The following is a 21752-nucleotide window of genomic DNA, read 5'->3' as shown; positions in this document are numbered from 1 at the left end:
TCAAACTTGAGCGATCTTTCGCGGGTCTAGGGTTCCCTTCTAGACACGACCCTCTCTGTCTCTCTGTCATACTAATGACAGCAGACTGTCTGTAAACAGCATGATGTTACACTCTGCAGTGTTTTACATAAAGACTTTATTTGTGTGGACACCCAGGTTTGGTTTGTGACCAATTTTGGCATTTTTATTTTTTAATTAGTCCGAGAGGACAACGGTATCAGTGATTGATTAGTGGTCAGTCTGTCCTCCTCTCCTCCCTCACCTGTTCACTCTGCTATGAGAAGATCTGAAAGTTTCTCACAGAGAAACACAGACTCTCCTGTTTTACGTATAGGCCTCCTTATACAGTTGTTTAATTTTATAAGTGCATCTGGTTGGTGTTGATGTCATTAACCATCACATTAGTTTCTGTTGTAATAAACTCCGTCATTAACGTCTCCTCCACACGCAGCTTCTCTGCAGTTGGTCTGTGCGTTTCCTGATCAGATAAACCAGCGCTGGAAAGACTAGAAAAGTTGCGCCAGTTAAAATAGAAGCGTCCCGTAAAAAAATAAAATCTATTAATAATTTATTGGTTATAGGTCCGGGTCCATATAGGACGGCGGCAAATCACGGATGTAGCACCGTTTTTTTTAACAGCCCCTCTTTCTATGTTGCTGTTACTGTGCTTGCAGCCACTTTCACACAGAGGCAGGTGCGATGATGTCATCGACGGTATGACGGCAGAGCACAAATCTCTACCGTGGCCAAATTTATATTGTTTCTACCGTCATACTGTGTATACCGCACAGCCCTAAATGACAGCCATATTAAAATGAAATTGTAGGGTAAACTGAGGTGTTACCAACGATACTATTTAAGGTCCTATTGAATGGAATGCCAAGTGAATTAGTGTCATTGGTAACACCTGTTTTTACCTTACTATTCCATGTCAAAATGACTGCTATGAAAAAGGACTATTTATTTTACTTATTTTAACCAACAGTGAACCAACTGTGATGTCACCTATTAGTTTGTGAACTACCGTTTTGAAGCCTCAAGTTTGCCATCATGGGGGTCACAATCTTGTTTTGTTTTGCAACCAGATCATGAGGACTGACAAGAGTGTGGACCTGGTGGGTGACTTACTACAACTTGGACAATGCTTGGTTTTGGCTCATCCCTACCTGGAAATAATGGCGGCCTGCCTGGTTGCGATCGTTCTTTCATTCTTGTGATCTTTGAGTTTCATGAGGCCTGTGTGTTGACAGGACCTGTACACAGAGAATGACCTGTACCACGTTAATGATACCCTAAAGCATACAAGGCTTTATTTAATATTTTACTCCAAATAGGACAATAATTTAGAAAACGAGCATCATGCTGTGTTGAAGAGAGACTTGAAGCTAGTGATGGAGACCTTACACTCATTAACAAACTGTTTACAGAGGACATAATGCAGGTGAGAAATGGAGCCATTTTGCCAAAAGTGTACATACAATCAGACATCTTTTTGCAACCAGTGGAGGCGCCCCCCTGCTGGCTATTGGAAAGAATGCAGGTTTAACGCACTTTGAATTGGCTTCACTTTTCAGACTCTGGAAGCTTGTCTACTGTTAAATATTTTAACAGGTACAAGTTGCATGTTGTAATATATCATAGACTGTGTATTGTAGGGTATACAGCATGGCCTAGATCTAGACCTTTAATCTGACACAAGCCAAGCCCAAAAGAAAGTACATAAGAAGTTGCTCAGATTTTGATTTCAGCAGGTCGATTTAACCGTATTGCAAAACACATATTTTCCTCTCTTGTTCAGTTATATCTGTCCCAGCCAATTTGGTTTCATTTGTCCAGGCTTTGAGGTGTCTGTCTTTTGCAATAAGGAGGTAATGGAGGTGCTTGGAATTTAGTGTGCAATGCTTGCACTATTGAAAACAAGACAGTTAAGAATTCAACAATGGCATCTTTTTCCAGAGAATGTGTCCTGGTTATTGTGGATAATTCACTGTCAGCAGTTTTCAGAGGGACTATTTCTTTGCAAAAAGGTAGTTCCAGTGAAAAATGTCTGCAGCGAAATGCCACAGATAGATCTCTCAAAACCTAGACAAACAAAACCAAAAATCCCTGGATAACTAGATACCAATAGAGGTATATGTGAGAAGATGTGCTTTCTTGTGATTTTGGTGAATTGTCACTTTAAGAATCCATCAGAGAATGATTTAATCTCATGTACTGCACACGCCTGAATGTGTCTTCAGACAGTGGTGTGTTCTGATAGCGGCTGCTGCTGTCTGTCTGTCTGTTTGCTGTGTGTCTGACAGCTTCTTTTCACTGGCAGGTCAGCTGAACTGTCTGACCTCCCATCGGCCTCTCTCACTCACACACCCACGCACCCACACACACACAGATACAAAGGTCAAAGTGCCGTCATTGGGTCAGTGTGTGTGTGTGCACTCTCCATGCTGTTTACTCTCTCTTTTAGTGTTTGGCTTTTTGAATGGACATTGGGACAAGCTACTGTTGCTGCTGTGACTGCTGTTTGTGGCTGATAGAGCTCAGTATCAAACTGCAGTGTTTTTCACCATTGACCAAATGTGCCTGTAGCACAGACAAAACTGTCAAGTTGTGAATTCTAGGGTTGTCTGTTACCTCTCTACTACTGGCTATTAAAATAATAATAATGCCGAATACACAACTGAAGTTAAAAAGAGGGTTTTATGGTAACATATTTGTATTCTACAAAATAAGATATCAAAAAAGTAGGGCAGTACAACTATTTAAACTTTAAACAAGTGCAATTTCCAAATAGAAGAAGCTGCAATTTTTTGATAAAAACAGCATTAAAACAAAGCACCATAGGGCTGCAACTGATGATTATTTTCGCTACTAGTCAATCTGGCGATTATTTTCACGATATATCAGTGAATAACTTGGTCTCTGTTAAATAATTGTGAAAAATGCTTAACACAATTTCTCAGAGCTCAAAGTGACATCATCAGATTGCTTCTTTTGTCCAGTCAACAGTCCAAAACCCCACAACTCTTCATTCACTGTCATAAATGACAAAGAAAAGCAGCAAATCCCTATATTTAAGAAACCAGAGCCAACAGATGTTTGACATTTTTGATTGAAAAATTACTGAAAAGATTAATAGATTATCAGATTAGTTGCCAATGAATTTACTTTCGATCAACTAATTGATTAATTGACTAATTGTTCTAGTTGTACAGTACTGTAGTGCTGCAGAGATGCCAAGAACAGATGCCAATAAATGTCACATCACTGTGAAAATTAAAATTGTGATATAAAAGTAATTATTTCCACTAATTGTGACTCATATTGCAATTGTAATATGATTATTTATTTATTAATTTATTTATTTACATTTTGGTAAGGTATTATATTGACCTGAGGTGTCCAAAATACCTTTTCTTGGACCTTGAAGCTTCAGAGAGAATTATCTGTGAATATTCAAACCTTCGGGGGAGGGGCATAATCGTACTTTCCTCTAAATTGCGGAGATAAGGACAGGAGGGGAGACATCAGTCTATTCCATTCCTGCTTTCAAAGTCTCAAAAGTCAACTTGTTGAGCTGGTACTTGTCATGATACGTGTCATGCTCCCCATGAGGATGCTTTTCTGCTCGCGTATACTGTTCTTTGCGCTCAAATCACAGGCATGTGCCAGGTTTTTTATGTGCGCTAGCTTTGAGACTAATTAAATGTCATAGAGGAGCTTCATTTCTCAGTCTTTAACAGTCTCTTGCCTCTTTCTTGGTGCAGAAGATGCAACGTCATGCCCACCCTCAAAAAAGCTAAGCATTTTCATTTCTGATTTGTACGTCAATTACCATGGCAACGGTAGAAGCTTTGAAGCATAGACTGTTTTCACAGCAGCCATATTGATATAAAAAAGCAGGGTAAACACAGGTGTTAGCAATCAGACTAATTCAGGTCCTGTTGCATTTAGTGTAGCAGAGCCTTTTCAGTGAGTCAAAATGTACCACGGCAGTAGCACCCTGACTCTGTTTGACCTGAATAGAAATGAAGGGTCAGCCCTAGTATCAACACTAGTTTTGTTAGTGACATAAACTTGAAGGCAGAATCAGTACGATTTGTCCGAGCTGTTTGTAAACACACCAGAAACATGCCAGGATGTCAAATACCAATGTAATGGGTTGGTGAAACACAAAATACATGCCAAAATACAATCCATTTCTAGTGGATCATAAAATGAATGAAAAGAAATGTTGCAAATTTTGCCTTTAACACTGCTATAACCAGATTTGTGCACATGCATATGTGGTATTTGATCTGTGCTGTTCAGGTTAAACCACTTTCTCATTTGTCTCTTTTGTCATGAAATCTACTTTCAGTAAATAGGCATTTGTTTCACAGTTGTAACCAGCCTCTGCACAGGTGTTTGTTGCAGTGTGATGTCTCTGAACGGTCACTTTGACATGATTTAAATAAACTCGATGGCCTCTCTCCCCACCACAGCAGAAAAAAACGAGGAGACGGCTGGCTCGCAATGCAAATTATTCAGCCTGCTGAAGGAATAAGGGTGCTGCAGACGCCGGCCTGATATTGTTTTGACAAGTGGATTACTGTTGTAATAACATCAGACTGGTGCTGGTAATGCAGACTGCCAGCACACACTGATCTCTGGCCTGTGCAAGAGTCGGTGCTGTACACTGTGTTCTGAACTGGGTGGATACTGTGGTTCAGGCAGGATGGGCCTCCCCTCTTCCCTGCCTCTTTTCTTTTCTTATTTAATCTCTCCTCCTCCTCCCCACACTTCCTTCCTCCCTTCTCAACTCCTCCTCTGGCTTCCTTCCTCCCTGATGTTCAGCGGAGAGGCCATTAACTGCAGCCACTTTACTTTTATTTTGCTTGAACTGTAAAAACATCCCCGCCTGCACTTCAGAAGGCAGCTTTGAGTTGGGCGCCTGGTTTGTGTGGCTTGTACAACAGCAAAAGGCAGAGTATGTGATATTTATCCGGCAGGCTTGCAGAAGGGCCTGCTTGACTTGGTTTCCCAGAAGGCTGTTCTCTGAATGAAACCCTCCCTCAGTCCCCTCCCTGTGGCTGCTGCGGTGAACACGCAGGCCTGGGCTGGTAGTGGCTCAAGCTCCCAAATGAGACAGTCAGCCTAGCAACGTAACATCTTTCCAATGCCTGTTGTCTTTTCAAGGAGGGCAGTGGACCCAAAGGGTTGCAGAAGGAGTCTTTGTAGTCATGTTTTGATTAACAAGATCGAAAAGAAGGAAAACTGTTTAATGTTTTTCAGACTATTCTCAAATCATTGCTTTTCATTGGATGGCCGTGTCAGTCAGACTGAAATATCTCATCAACTATTGGATGGATTGCTATGAAAACTTGTGCAGACAGGAGATGAGTCCTAATGACTTCAGTGATCCTGTTTATGAAGCGCTGCCAGAGGGTCAGTTATTTCCCCTTATCCAGTGAAATAATGCAACTGCGCCAGATGAAACGGCACAGAATTTTGTAGAGACTTTCGTGGTTCTCGGATGATGACACCTTCTCTAGTGCCACAATGAGGGATGGGTTTCACAGAATAGTCACCTAGTTGACTTCCAAAACCAATAATCAACACTGTGCATCATTGTAGACTAGTCATCCATCTGTGTTTTAGCAGAATTTTAGGTATTTAGGGGAAAGGCTTGTGCTATCCCCTCAAAAAAGTAGCTGCATTGTTACTTCAGGCAATACTACTACTTAAATGCAGTGCTCCACAAGGTCCACATTTGTGGTTTGAGGAGTGAATTGTCTCAGCATTGTCACTAACATTTGGTACAGTAAGACTGAACGATCTTGAGAAAATGTATTACATGGAATGATCATTTATAGCCTACACATAAAAAATGAGGTTAGTGTGATTTTTGCAGGCGAGATGTTTTCTTGAGTCCGTAAAATATGATGTATAGGTCAAGACATCCCTGCAGCATAACAGTATTTAATTTAAGGTTATATTTTTTGAGATACATTTTGCCTTTAACAAGCACTATGGCTCCACTGATTTGGAAATGGCAGCAGATGTTCAAATTCACACAATAACACTAACCAACTAACTGATCAAGGCAGTGGTAGACCAGCAACACCCAGCTTCTGCAAGGTGTTTTTGCCAAAGTAGTCTGGTGGCTCTGTACTGGGCCATATTTGGCTTATATATAATGACAGTTTCCTGTCAGAAAAGGCTGACTGATGACAAGGTAAAGCAGTGAAAATATTCTAAATATAGTGTACAACTTTTTTAGGGGGCATCTTCAGTCAAGATGTCATGAGTAGGCATTGCTTGGCTTGAAAGGCTCATAAGCCAAAAATATTGTGCAATGATGATATAGGAGTTGAAACAGACGTGAAGCGAGGAGTTATGTTGTTTTTCGGAGCAGTGGTTCCTTGAATGTAACTGTACCTCAGCCCTCTTCCTCATGGCTGGTTAGCTGAATTCGTCTCTACAAGCTTGGTGCACTCAGGGTTTTTTTTTCTAGAACACTCTCCACCTCTTCCCTCTTGTGTGTGGTTGATGACGTTACCAGAGGGTCATTTTGATTCTTCATCTTCACGCTCAGTACTTTGTTCCCTCAGTCTTACCTGTTCTGCTCTGGATGACTCATTTTGTGACGAATGGCCTAAAAACTTTGTTTCAAATGTCTGGTGTGAGAAATGGGTAGGGTTAGGCCACCGTTTCCACCTTAGGTAATAAATGTCAGTGTCAGTTAATAATGCAATATGCTGTTCCTGTTGCTTGATTATATTTCAATTAAAAGTTGTTGAGCTTGTCTGTAGTTGTTGTTTTGCATTAAGCGCCACATACCTCCCCTCTTTGGTGGTTAATGTCAGTTGGTTTTACTGGCTTAGGTTTTGTTTGTCGCTGCTTTTTTTTTCTCTCTCTCTCTCTCTCTCTTTTCCATGTGGTTTGTGCTAGTTGGCCTTCTTCCTCTCAGTCTTACCCCACCTGTCCCCTGTGGCTGCTGTGGTGGGGCAGAAGCAGGTTTGGGTGGGTTTACGTTTCAGTTCAGGCTCAACACTAACCCACTCTAATGCAGACAAATAAGCTGGGGAGGATTACTGAGGCTGGGTCTTACTGGACTGGGCTGGGTCCTGCTTTAAGCTTTTGTGTGTTTCCTGCATGTTTTCACATTTTTGATAAGAATACATACAGTAGAGCCAGACAGATGAATCAGTCAGTCAATATGATCTGCCTGATACTGGCCTATCATAGCCAGGCCGTCATTTGAGGGCGTCACATTGGACTCTGGGAAACACTGATCACCATTTTATACATTATATATGGCAAAAAACTATTTGAGTAATCTAGAAAATAATTGACAGATGATTAATGGTGCAGCAATTAAAGCTCCAGTTCCAGACAGTTTCTTCTTCATCTGCATGTATTTTCACAATGTTTTCTTATCTTTACTTTATTTTACAAAAGCTGCCCATAGCTTTGTGCAGAAAGTGTCCGCCAGAATTGAGGCATTGTAGCTCAAATAGCTGAGTGTACATTGTGTTATTGTTCTTACAGAGCTGCACGCACACACAAGGACACAAACTGTATCAACACACACAGACACACACACATAAAGTGAGTGAGTGTTCAGCAGTGAGTAAGAGTGTGAGTCAGAGGTCAGACTGTGTGCCAAGACCAGACAAGGTCAAGACTTCTGCTCAGAACAACAACAAAAGAGTTTCAGACTGCAGACACGGAGCGGAGAGGAGGGCAGAGAGGAAGGAGGGATGGAGAGAGGAAGAGAGGCTGCAAATGGGAGACGAGGAAAAATGAGACTCACAGAGAGAGAATGATGGTGGGTGAGGGAGGAATGTTAGAACAGGGACTGATACGGGCTGGAAGAGCTGGGAGAATACAAGAAGAGACTTGTTGGAGAGGAAGAGGAGGATGGAGGGATGGATAAAGAGATGGGGAGAAGGGAGTTGAGATGGAAGGGTGCAAAGTGACAGAGTGGGAGGAGAAGAAAAAAGAGGATGAAACAATGAACAAGAGACGAGAGGCAGACGTGACTTTAAGGCAGCGATCATTGTGTCTCCCAGTGGTGCCCTGATCTGGGAGGTCATCCCAGATGAGTTCTGATGCTGGTGTGTGTGTTAGTGTGTGTGTGTCACTGGCTGTTGTTTGTTGAGGACAGAAACACGGCAGTTATTCAGCATCGCTACAAAGAGCCCACTGTACGCTGGGACAGACACCACAGTCCCGACACTCATCTTTTCTGTGATTTGAAGCTTTTCTGCATCCAGTCCTCAGGCACACACTCACTCACACATTTAAAACCACACACAGAGTACACTCACTGTGTGACAGACTGACTGTGGGTCTGACCTGTGCTACCCCCTGCTGGTTAACTTGAGTTATAACAGCCAGCCAGAACAGACAGTGCTCAATCAGGGAATTTTTTACTCCTTGAAAGATCTTTTCGTTTTCAGTTAAATCCCTTTAAAAAGTGTTTCTCAGTTGAAAAAACAATCTCGGTTAAAGGTTGAAGTTCAGTCTGGAGCTTTTGATCCTTTCACAGGATCTTTCTCAGCTCAGATGTGTAGTTTTTGTAGCGGTTTTGTAGATGTTTACACATTCACTTTTCTGAGCACTTCATAAACTTCTTGTTATTAGGCTTACTGTAGCCTTTTTACACAAAATGTCCACACTCAGAAGAAGACCAAAAACTAAAATCTTACTATGACAAATGAAGATTATTCACTGCAGTCTTTTATCCTGGGCTCAAATTTTATATTATACAATAGGGCTGCAAGTTAGATTATTTTTTATTAGCGATGAATCTGTCAGTCATTTTCTTGATTAATTGACTTGTTGTTTGGTCCAGAAAATGGTGAAAATGTTGATCAGTGAAAAATGTGAGGTCCTCAAATATCTTGTTTTGTCCAAAACCCAAGGACATTCAGTTTACTGTCATAGAGGAGTAAAAAAAAAACCAGAAGATATTCCCAGATGAGAGACTGAAATCTCTACTATACAGCTAGAAATTAGGCTTTGTGAAATTGTGTAGATGTATGTGGTTGCAAATGAACCTCATTATATTGTTATCGTTTTAAGTGCACAATTTTGTGTTCAATAATTGAAGTTATTTTTCACCCATATGTCTTGTTAGGGCTAGATGATATAAACAAATATCACAGTATTTTTGACTAAATACCTCTGTAGTAATATTTATCAATATTGTGACAATATTGTAGGGATGACCATTGGTGCTTTAACAAAATATTAACACCATGAGATTGTTGAAATCATCTGTAATGTGGATATAATGACTAAGGCAATTCATTTCTTCTGTAATGCAGCCTTTAGAACCAGGAAAAGACAACACTAATACCACATAACAATATCCAAAAAGACAATGTCTATTCTCTTTTTGTGATATTGATATAATATTAGTATACTGCCCAGTCCCATATCTTGGAAATGTTTGATCCTAATCCCTCTCTCTCTCTTTGTGTGTTTGTGCAGCTGAACTGGAGTTTGTTCAGATCGTCATCATCATCGTGGTGATGACAGTGATGGTGGTGGTGATCATCTGCCTGCTCAACCACTACAAGCTCTCCACCTGGTCCTTCATAACAAGGCAGAGCCAGGCCCGCAGACACGACCATGCCCTGCAGCAGGTCAGTAACAACCCCCTGTGTATGTCTTTCTGTGTGTTTCTGCGTTTGTGTGTGTGAGACACAAAAAGATACTGTTTGTACTGGGTTGTGTTCAGTTACTCTGGCAGCGCTCTTTCAGCAACCATGCCAATTACATTTTGATCAAAACTGATAGCGAGTGAAAAAGTGCTGTCTGTTCATCTGTTCTCACTGAATGTCCCTGCGTACTCATTGTGACAGTACATTTCTTTATTTCTGAAGCAGGACAAACATAGCTTAGCAGTTTGTTCCCAGTAAAGCTGCGCTGAGCTAAATGAATCCTTTTATCCCAGTCGGAGTCTCTGTCCCAGTTTCACTGAGGTAACAGCTTTGCTCCAGTCTGTTAGGTGAACTTGCCGAATTGGTTTCTTCAGAGCCAGACTCTGTCAGGCCTTGATGTTTAATTCACTACAGCACCGTCTAGACAGCAGCGGCTCTGCCCCCACACTGACATGTCGACACTCTGGGACAAACACACACACAAACTAGCATATACGCACAGTGCAAGATTGCATCCACTGACAGACGATCAGGAACAGAATGTGATCCACGATGCCAAATTATTGGTCCATGGATACATTCAGCTTCTAGACCAGTGTCTGAAAAACAGATAAAAGCTTTTGTATGCCTGGTTGTCCCATTACGGATCATTTAAATTCAGCTAATAACCTCTCATCTCATCTTTTTCATCTCTCCTCTCAGTCTCCGCCCGTACCGTCCAATCAAAACAAACATTATGCAAACCAAAGCGGACACGCAGCAAAAAAACGCCATAAATGCAACATCAGAAAGCAACAAGGCAACAAAGCCCAGCAGCAGAGAAAGTGCAATTTGAAAGAATAGCCAGTGGCCTTTGCCCCTAACAGACACATAAACAACCAGGATTTATGCATGTTTGTCCTCTTTTTCATGTTGCTTTTTTTCTCGCTAAATATTGTTGACTGTGCCATCTTAGAAAAGATCCTCGAGTCAAATGTAGACGAAGGGAAACTGCAGTTATTTGATAGTTTTGTCTCTTTGTTGTAGCTTTTATCCTGCCTATTTTTTAAGACGGGAGCCGTCTGCCTTTTGTTGTCCTCGCTCCCAAACAGGGCAGGATTTTGGGTTTGAAGCCATCAGGCGTTTCTCAGCATTGTTGTTTCATCTTTTGTGTCCTCATTAAATTGTTACTTTTTGGGTGTGTTTTTTTTTCTCCCACTTCATCCTTTTTTGTTAAAGAAGAAAGTTTTTATTGTCAGCTTAATGGTCTCACATCAAAAACCATCATAGACAAAACAAACAACAAAGCAGTAATGATCGTTGATTTCTAAAGCTTTATCAGTAGCAGTGAATCTAACATGAATTTAACACACTGACAAATACACATTGGATGTTCAAACAGATAAAATGATCACTTTGTCAACATTTAAAAAGTAAAGATAGTGTACCTGAATACAAATGTGTGAAAATCACACTAAATCTCAAACATAAACTTGCTTTCATGCCTCAGACAGGTGCAGAACAATCTTCAAAACCTTGTGGGAACTTTTAAAATCTTAGCCTTGATCTTTCTTGTTTCTGTTTCGTCTGTGTTGATTTGTAGGATGGGTGTCTGTGGCCTTCAGACAGCGGCTCTCGACAAGGTGCCTCGGAGGTAAGACCACCACCACACTGACCCCCATCAAACCTGCAGCCAAGTCTTGTTCACTGAGAGGAGGCAGACTGAGCAGGGCAATGGCTAAGTTTCATATTTATAACCACGCTGACTCTGCATACCCTGACCTTTAAACATGATGTGTTTAGATAGATTAAGATATTTACAACACCATGACAGCTGTGTATGCATGAACCATGTCTAAAAGGGTTCTTTACAGTAACAAACTCCCTTATAACCTGTTTCAAGCCTCAATAAGTGTTATCAAGTTCTGTGTAAGGCTTTTGAAATGCCCACAAGACAGAGATTACTGCGCCTGTTACAGTTTCAAGTTGTCCACGGAGGTCACGGACATCAGGCTCAGTAGCTACGCAGGTAGCCTCCAGGGACACCTTCATCTTCTTGTCAGCATCCTTTAACCACTCCACCCTTCTCTCTACTTCAGACATCCATGAAATCAGTGAAGACCACGTTGCTTCAGCCAAGGCTGTAGCATCTAGACCAGCTAAATCAGCCGATATTCTCTGTAATTTTGCAAAAAATGTTGGATATATCTTGAAGAAAACGTGACGATTCTGTGTCCCCAAGACTGTTGTTATATTCATGTGACATTTGTAGCTGCTGCTGGGAGCAGTAGCTAGTCTTATGCAGGGCTGGGCAATATATTCATATTATATCAATATCAAGTATTTACAGTAAAGTGACTGTTCTAGCTGTTCTGTAATTTGCTTTTACCCACTTTTACCTATTTAGTCATTATATCCAAATTCATTGGATTAATATTTTGTGAAAGCACCAATAGTCATCCCAACGAGTTGAGTCATTTAAACTATTTAGCAATATTTTATTCTTGCACAATGTCAGTTAACTGTTGCCTCTAAGCTGTTACACAGCTGCTTGCCTTTAGCCAGGGCTGCAGCTCCGTCAGACAGCAGCCCCTCTTGCCCTGTGTGAATACCCCAATGCCCCAGATGTATCACATTTAGAATGATAATGTACAAAGTGTCACACATTTCAGCAACATTTAAAATACATTTTGGTCATTGAATAATCGGATTAATTGCTTCAAATGTCTCTTAATGCACACAGTACTTTTTCATGTGTTGATAATGTTAAACATTATCACTTAATAAATTCAGCAAATTTTTAGCTGCTTTATGAGTGTCTTCTTACTGTTAGATTAGTCAACTAGTCTAAATTTTATATTTGCATTTCAGTCAATGGGGAAATTACTTGCCAGGAACATCCCTAATATCGAGGCATTTGGACAAAAATATGGTGATATTTTATGTTGTCCACATCACCCAGCCCTAGTGTTTTGCAGCTTCCAATGTAGCCAGCGGATAACTGGATAACGGATATCCAGGCCAAGACTTCCTCTTCTTTTTCCATACTATTGTTTACAGCCTGATTTGCAACCTGAGATGCGAGCAAACAACATTTCGGCTCCTCTCTATAAACAGACATCTGCATATAGATGCAGATAAAGTTTTGAGAAGTTAATAAAAAGCCAAATTATTGTCAGACAATAGCCAGTGGGTTCTGAGATCGCACTTCGGGCAATGCATTCCACCTCTTTCACTCTCCACGTTGGTTGTTTAACTGCATGCAACCAAAGCTTGCGCAAACGTGATTGGTCAGTACTACTGTGACTACAAACAGACTGCAAACCAGAACACTTCTGAAAACCTTGTCATTTGCCTACAGATTCTGCATTTGCATCTGTTCTGCAAAGTGCTTCGTCTGACTGTTGTGCACTACAAAGGCAGAAAAAGTTCAACAATGCTAAGCATCAGTATGGTTTATATGTGTGAGTTTCTGCTTAGGCAGCCGTCTCTACCAACTATGTCGTGTGACTCCCACTTAAAAAGATTCTGTATGTTCAGTATTAATAAATCACTGTCAAATTATGCAGCCTTGAGATTAGCATAAACAAATGATAGTGTGGTAAAGACCTTTTGGTAGTCTCTGTTTCATGCTAATGCAGTTGTTAGCATGAATCCCATTTCTCATAACCTGCAATGTTAGCATAACGTCATGGATTCCTTCAATGTGTGTCTGTTCTGCTATCACCGGGGCATCATTGAGAAGGTTAAACTTGTAGGAATTTTTGTCTTCTGCATTTGCAAGAAAACCTGATGGCCATTTGTGTTGACAGTGTTGACCTCTTCCTGTTTTGTGCCATAAAACAAAGTGCCTTGGTGCTGTAAAGCAATTGGGCAAAACTCTTGCATTTCTATGGCTTTGTTTCCGTGTGCAGGGAAAAATGTAATTGTAGAGTATGTGGAAATGACTTAAAGATGATAACTTACTTCAAGTAGCACATTTAACAGTGGTTGGCACTCAAAGGCAGTGTAGAGAGAAAGTATTGGCAATAAAAATGGCAACTAAAATGAATTAAACTGCGAGAAAGAAGACCTGAACCCACTCATTGATCTCTTTTGTCTCATCTACTTGCTTTACTTGCTGTGTTACAAAAGAAATGTGTCTGTTCTCAGCTCTCCTTTGTGTCTTCGTCTGCTTATTTTCCTCACGCTCACCATTGTACAATTCTTCTGTGGTTACAGGAATGCCGTCACGGCACAAGGATCCTGACATTTGCAGTTTGGTTGCTTGTAAATATTTGATCATTCAGGAATTGAAGCTTGTAAGTCGCGTCGGGTATGACTGGCAATATACTCCAAACAAAATCAAATTTGGCACGCTCTCAAAGACTCGTGAATACAGAACCGCAAACAAATGCCAGTATACTCACTGTGGCTGGTGATCTGTTTGCTTAGTGGTGTCCATGCCAGATGGAGGAGCTTACGAGTCGCGGTGGGAGGAGATGCGCCAGGAAAACGAGAAACACAGATCAAAGAACACTCAAAAACACAACCAATCATTTGATAGTATTGATATCTCGTAGACAATAGTAATATCAAGACTGTGTAAATAGTTTAGAAGGCCGGTCTGTGGGAACTTTGGCAATCAGAGCCAAATGTGGCACTTGGTGTTGGCGAAAGGGCACCAAAACAAACACAGTGAATTTGCTTTCATTTGGAGTACCCTGCCAGCTAAAAGGCTTATGTGTAAACAAAAGTAAAGGAGGAGAGGATGGAGAAGTGAAGGATGGATAGAGAGAGAAAAAAAAGAGGAGAAGAGGTGCAAGAGGATGAAGGGTGGTAAAAACAGTGTCAACGTTAAAGCACCCAGAGCGACCTGGAAAAAAAGGAAAAGGCCACAGAGAGACAAACACAGAGGGAGACACAGCCAATGAGTGTGGGTGGCTGATAGATGCAGGGAAGGGGGCTGAGTGTGTGTACGTGTATGTGTGGCAGGGGGGTGGATGGTTTTTGGTGCGTCATTAATCAGCAACACCTCCCCTGACACTGTCTAGACAGCCGTCTGAGAGCTGCCCTGCTCTGCTGCGCTCTGCTCCCTCTATCAGCTATACACCTTTCTCTTTCCCTCCCTCCCTCCCTCCCTCCCTCTGTCTGTCTGTCTGTCTGTCTGGCTCTGCACTTTCTCTTTTTTCTGTTTCTTTCTGTCTTTATCGTTCTGGCACTCCTTTTTTCTCTTTATCTCGGCGGCTCCTTCTCCCTCTCTCCTTTCTGTCCTCTCTCCTTATCTCAGTAGCCTTTTCGTTTTAATCCTTTCTGTTCCACTCTTTCTCTCTCTGTCTCTCCATTTCAATTGCCCTGATCCTCTATCCCCCCCAGGTTTCTTTTTTTTTCCTCCAGTGTGTTGTTCTCTCCATCCAGACTGCCTTGTCAGTGGGGGTTGACTATTAGAGCCACAGTCACTAATTGAAATGGGTTCCCTCTGATAATGACTCGCCACAGTAGAAATGTGTTGAATTGGTGAGAAATGTGAGAAATGAAGAAACGGATCACGCAGTCACAGTCTGAAGAGCTAATTGAGGTGAAGATCTCTGACAAAAGCTGGAGGATGAAACGATGTGTTGAACGTTGTAGAAGACACTGTGGATCTTTCCTCCTCTTTACTGTAATTACACTGTTATGTCTTTAACAACTAATTGGTGAAACGTTGTTGCTGCAACAGAATTATCAGTCTTTGGAATCCAGCGTTTACATTGAATTCAGTTGTTCTTGCAGAGAAACTTCTGATCAGTTAACAATAACTCAGATATTTAGCATACTCAGCACACTGCACTGTAATAAATGTCATGATGGCTGATTTTGAGATACAGTTTAATTAGTTCCCAACCTGGGGGTCAAAAGCACGGACATGCTGAGAAACTGGAGATTACATGTTGCAAGATTGTTCCTCATTCATCCCAGTTATAGTTGCTAACAGGGCACAGGTCTCTTAGGCATCCACTTTTGGAGCCCAGCAGTGTTTGTCAGATGGACTACTTTGAAGTACTGCAGGGGGGTACTAGAGTTTTTTCAGAATGTTAATTTAAAAAATCAGTCCTGCATAATAACAAAAGATAATTATACTTTAATGAGTTCAATAAAAATCTATATGTAACTTTAATTAAACCACATTTTACATTAAATATTCATATTTTCACAGCAATTATTAAGTGCAGAAAACTGTCAGCTGCCATAAAACAAAAAACAGTCAGCAACAACAAAAGCAGTCATGTTCGCTGTGAGCAGGAAGTTTCTGAATGACAAATGAAGAATAAAAAATAAATAAACATTGGTGAATGAAACTTAGCAGGGATACAGCTGAAAACACAGCAAAAGAAATTTTAAAATGAGTGAGAACAGGGCCAACAAACTGCTTTCAGTATTAGGAAGTACATGTTTTAATAAGATGTACCACAACCACACTGATGGCACACTACTGTGTTATACCTCTTTATATAAAAAATGTGTTTTGCATGTCAGGATGTACTTGGTTGAAAAAATTTCAAGGAGGGTACATTATTAAAAAAACGTTTGTGCACTACTCTCTTGGAGCGTGTCCATTCTTCAGCGGCTCAGCCGACTGACTCCCCGCACACACAAACACAATAGAAAGTGATTTACACATATTTACACATTTGTAATATCTCAAGTTATGGTAATACAAAGATTCCTGTCTAAGGGTTTGACACAAAAACAAATGCTAAGTATTTTCTCCCAGGGAGAATCATTCCAACACATTTCATCATCAGTGGCCACTGGGCCAAAAATCGCCTCACGGTCCAGTTGTGTTTCTGGAGGCTTGGTTGGACAAGCAGGGACAACGGTGTTTAACTCATTTTCTCCTGCCATACAAACCATTTACAGATCCAAAGTTTTTGGCTGTACCTTAGCAATAAGGTTCCACCGATATGTTTTAAGATACAAGTCGAATACTGAGTATTTTTTAAATACTACCACAATAATTTTTCTTTTTTTCAGACACCTGTATTCTGGTGTGCAGTTAGTGACTGCTTTTCAATTTTTTACATGTTGCAAAATGATCCATTGGGCAGGATCGGACCCTTCGGCCATATGTTTGACACCCCCTGAGGGGTTATGGTTAATAAGATAATAAAAAAAAGTAAAACATTTCTGCTAGATATTATGTTTCTTAATATTTTTTCTAAAATTCTGGATAATTTTACCTTTCAGGGCTTAAAACGTTTTCAGATGAAACAAACTGAGAAGGAACCATAAAAGAAAAGTTAAAGTCAGATGATTAATATTCTTGGTCTGAGAAATATGATGTTTGATTTGACTTTTACTTGCACCGTCATGATTTGATTACATTATGTTTTTTATTTTTAAAAAAATCTTTGGTTGCACCACTGTGTTACATTAACTTGATGAATGTCCAGTGTGTGAAGCATTGTATGTAAATGTAGTATCTTAAGTTAGACATTGTGCAGGAGTTTACTTAAAACTTTGTGGTCCATTTGTCCTTCTCCTACGTACCTGTCTCATCACATAGTGTGAAGTGTTGTTTTGTACATTTCTTGGTTAAAATTAATCATTCTTAGCAAACAGTAATTAAAAACTAACAAAAACAGTTGTTAAAGTCATTGTTTTTCTGATGTAATACATTACAGTGTGACACAGTTTGACACCAAACAGACACCAGTTTGTTTTACATTTGCCAAACTGTGGTGTGTACATATCAGAAAGATATTGATATTGTGATATATTTTAAACATATTGCCTGTTGATGGTAGTTACCTGTCATAACTGTGTACTGACATTCTTGTATGTGTTCTCCTCTTCTTTTTTCCATCCTTCCTTCCTCTTCCTCTTTCTCTCTCCTTTTTCCCCTGTATTCCTCTGTCTTCTCCTCTGTTTCTCTCCTTTCCTCCCTCCCTCTCTGTTTGTCTTCCTCTCAGGTATTATACGCTCCCCAGGCCAGGGATCGCTTCACTGCTCCCTCCTTCATGCAGCGTGACCGTTTCAGCCGCTTCCAGCCCACCTACCCCTACCTGCAGCACCAGATCGACCTGCCGCCCACCATCTCGCTGTCGGACGGCGAGGAGCCCCCGCCGTACCAGGGTCCCTGCACCCTGCAGCTCCGCGACCCCGAGCAGCAGATGGAGCTCAACCGCGAGTCGGTGAGGGCACCGCCCAACCGGACCATCTATGACAGTGACTTGATCGACATGGGAGGGGGTGGGAGCCTGGGAGGGGTGGGGGTAAGCGTGGGAGGAATCGGTGGAGGGGGTCCGAGACCGCCCAGCAGTAACTCGGGCATCAGCGCGGCCAACTCCAGCAGCCACGGGCGCATGGAGGGCCCCCCGCCGGCGTACAGCGAGGTGATGGGCCACTACCCTGGCTCAGCATTCTTTCTACACCAGCACAGCAATAACCAGAGGGTGGGGGGGCCAGGGAGCAGGACGATCCAGCAGCAGAGCCAATCAGAAAGCACAATAGTACCTGCCAAGGCCAAGGACGGCCAACCGGAGGACCTGGTGTGAAGAAAAGGGGCGGGGGGGGGGGGGGGCAGGTGGGGCCGCCCACCCCGGACTAAAAACTGTCTCTCCTGTTCACCCGATCACCTGTACGCAGTGGTCTCTATCGCTATGTCTCTCTGTCCCTCTCATGTCCTCTCTCCACACTCCCATGCACAAAGAAATATCAACCTTAGCTACAAGAAAACAAGAGGACAGGAACCAAGAGTTGATTTCATTTCACTTTCTTTCCCATGTTGGTCACTCACACAGCTAGCACTGCTGGGGCAGGACGTATGCACTGCGTGGAGAGTTTTTATTTTCCTCTACATGAGAAAGAAACACTCTGCTAGCACAGATTGAAACGCTTTTTTTGTCCCCTTGGGTGACGGTGGCTCCGTCCCCGGGAACTGTGGATGATATTTTTCTTTCTTTTCTTTTTTTTTCCCTTTTTTTTTAGTTTCTTTTTCGGACCGGGATCTGTGCACAAAGCGAGAACTGAGAATCAAGGACTTTAACAGAGAACACAACAAAAACAAGAGACTCACACAAACCCAAATCTTAGTGCCAAGGTTCACGAGGAAGCAAAGCAAGAGGGGGGAAAAATGACTAACATTCAAAACACAAAAAAGAAAAGTTATCTAAAAGTTGCACTATCTTTTTGTTGTAAAAGAGAAGAGGGAAATTATGTGATGATAATGATGATATGTTTGTTTTTTTCTTTTTTTTTTTCTTTTTTCGTCCTTTTCATGAATGGACTGACTGACTGAACTTTGGCTCCAAAGTTGTTTAAGCAGATGGGAGCAAAAAAAAAAAAACAAGTATTATAAGCTTATGTCCTTCCTTTTTTGAAAAACCGCAAGAAATACTCGTACCCAGCCTACAACATCTGTCTGCTTATACTACAGGCACCGTGAGACTTAGTAAGAGAAGAACCTTGCTCACGTCTGTGTACACTTTAGCCTCGTGGGGGAGAAATCTGCATCGTGAGCGGCCGCTGGGTGGACGAAGCATCTCGCACTCTCTCTGCTTTGTTTGTGATACGATTTGGAGATGAATTTCCCAAACCAGAGCAGCTCCTAAACTCTTAGAAAGATGAGAGCTGCTTTGCAAGATCTAATATGCTCCATATTAACATTTCTGGGAAATCTGGCCAGAATAACACAACTCCATAACAAAAAAAAAAACATATCTGACCACCCAGCGGTCTGCTCGACTCAGATTCTTCGCCTCTCAACTTTATCCCGACCTCTGAGCACCTGACACTTCCTCTTTCCTGTTTCCTGCGTCCATTACCCCCCCTCACTCCTCCTACTCCTCTTCACCTCTCCTGTCCTCTCACCGCTCATCTTGACATGCACAGTGCATTCTGCCAACAGCCACACTGAACACGAACCCCGCCGCCATGACAACGAAAACAAAACAAAAACAACAACAACAAAAAAAAGAGAAGGCTCGGCTCTCCGTCTTCACGTCTCTAAAGCCACAAATGATAAAGAAAAAAAAAACAACAACCCAAGATGACACAAAGTGAAGATTCCTGTCTGCATCCGCCAGCACAGTGATCAGGTTTTAAAAATGAAAACTGTCTGTGGTCGAAGTCAAAGGGCTATGGGAGGGTCCTTTTTTTGTAAAAGAAAAAAAAACCTTTTTGAAAAATCGAGCCTTTTTCTCTGCTCATCGTTGCCTTCTCCTCTGCTCTTGCGCTTTCTCTGTCTCTCTATCTTGTTTGCATTCAACACCAGTGCCCCCCCCCCCCCCCCCCGCTCCCCTCCTCCCTTCCCTGCTTTCTAACAGTGTCTCTGGTAAACACTGTTCGTCGTCCCTCATTCCATCCGTGTGCAGAAAAAGATGCAGAGTCCGCCAAGCCCTTTAAAGTGGAGACTGGAGTGGAGCCCTCGTTTGGCAGTGTGCTAGTGCAGTCCTCTCCTCCCCGTGTGTGTGTGTGTGTGTGTGTGTGTGTGTGTGTGTGTGTTGGTTAGACCTTTTAACAACACAGAAAAGCACTTAATGCTCCTGCAAGAGCATTGCTTGTGTGTGCGTGTTTGTATGTGTCCATGTCTATCTGAGTGATTTATTAGGCGACCACTTTGTCTGAGTTTTGAGATTCAAGGACATATTACTTATTTGGCACTGTCCATATTAACACATCATTAATTAAGCTAAAGCCAGAGATGCATGATGGTTGTAGCCACACAGTCCACCACACAGGTTCCATTAAAGCTGCACAAGGAAACTCCACCTCTCTTGATCGTAGTGATACATCAGATTCACACACTGTGTCCCAGTTTCATACTACATACTGACTCTCAGCACGGTTTGACTATGTTGTGTGTTCATAGTATAAGAATGGAATGTACTTTAAAAAAGTCATAGTTCAGATGGACACTGAGGAGCTGTTCACTGCTGCAAAATATTAAACCAAATAGTGTTGAGAAAGCTTGAGGAAGATCTGAGAAAGATAGTCTAAACTAAATACTAATCTTTGGAAAACAATCTTGCTTTCTCTTTGAGGAGATTAAAGGATAAGGCTGGTGTTATTCTATATGTTTCTTGTTGTCAGCAAATCCAGTGTGGTACAACACAGTGTCTCACTTTAGCCCCTTTTAGACTGGGCCAAAATCCCACTAACGTCTGGCTTTCAACAAGGGTACAATCAGCTTTCATTCCTGGGTCAAATGACTCTTCACTAGTTATTGGTATTTATCGGCTGCAGCTCCAGTCAGCAGTGATGGAAACTTATTTTCCTTGGAAGTTTGTCACCTCCATGGATAACCCCAGCAACTCTTTGTCATCTCAGCTGCAAATTCAATTAGTCTCAGTTGAAACAGCACTCAAACATGGTTCCAAATTAGTCTGTGTTAAGTTTGAAAGAGTGACTTAACTAAAAGTAACCACAATAACATCGTCACTGGCCTCCATGCTGCTTTATACTGTTTATGAACAGTTTTCCGTTGTGTTTCTGATGGAAAAATGTGACACATCAGGACCAAAAGGCAAGCTTGTCTCCTGGTAATGGTAAAGGAGTCCAACACAGATTTTTTGCAGGTTTACTTACATTTAAAAAGCCTGCATATACATGCTTATGGTGGTTTAAAAATGGTATTTGTTTCTCAATACTCCCGCCCTGCCTCAAGCCCACTGGTTCTTAATGAAGCTTTAAAAACAGGGAACAATTATATGGTCTGACAAAAAATCTTAACTCGTCCACTGCTGAGGAAGACCGGCAAGCTTTCAGGATCTCGAAAACCTGGGTCTCATTTTCGAGACATACTCATTTGGCTGTTCAATATGAATATTCGACTATTCATTCTTTTCAGCAGAACATTCATGCTGACATCGACATTCACGTAACATAATAAGCAAGATGAGTTAGCCCTCCGACATAACGTGCTAAACATGCTAACGACCTATCAGAAATGTGCAACAGTTTTTTTTTTGTAGACACTAAATATCAAGCCCAAACCAGAGACTATAGCATATTAAGTTGTGAGCTGCAAATTCACCTTTTCTAAACAGAAGACAGAAGACAACCTCTTGGAGCCTTGCTGTTGCCTCCATCTCAGAGGTACTACACACAACAGGGAGTTTGCAGCCATGTACGCATCCATTTGGGAGTATAACCCAGGCT

At 41.6% G+C, this 21752-nt stretch overlaps 1 protein-coding gene across 2 annotated transcripts in view; it reads left to right on the top strand.

Moving 5' to 3' along the window:
* The window catches only part of LOC146320944 (low-density lipoprotein receptor class A domain-containing protein 4-like), a 320993-nt gene extending 300649 nt beyond the window's left edge, over positions 1-20344 (top strand). For both annotated transcript variants that reach the window (XM_084725903.1, XM_084725904.1), the window contains 3 exons: positions 9481-9635; positions 11236-11286; positions 17564-20344. In XM_084725903.1, coding sequence (XP_084582029.1) covers positions 9481-9635; positions 11236-11286; positions 17564-18148 — 791 coding nt within the window. In that variant the 3' untranslated portion in view covers positions 18149-20344. The remainder of the gene's footprint in view (positions 1-9480; positions 9636-11235; positions 11287-17563) is intronic.
* The last annotated feature ends 1408 nt before the right edge of the window (positions 20345-21752 follow it).

Source organism: Lutjanus erythropterus, chromosome 9 (genome assembly GCF_056507025.1).
Source record: "Lutjanus erythropterus isolate fLutEry1 chromosome 9, fLutEry1.hap2, whole genome shotgun sequence".
Classification (NCBI taxonomy): Eukaryota; Metazoa; Chordata; class Actinopteri; order Lutjaniformes; family Lutjanidae; genus Lutjanus; species Lutjanus erythropterus.
This window is presented reverse-complemented; position numbering and strand designations above follow the sequence as displayed.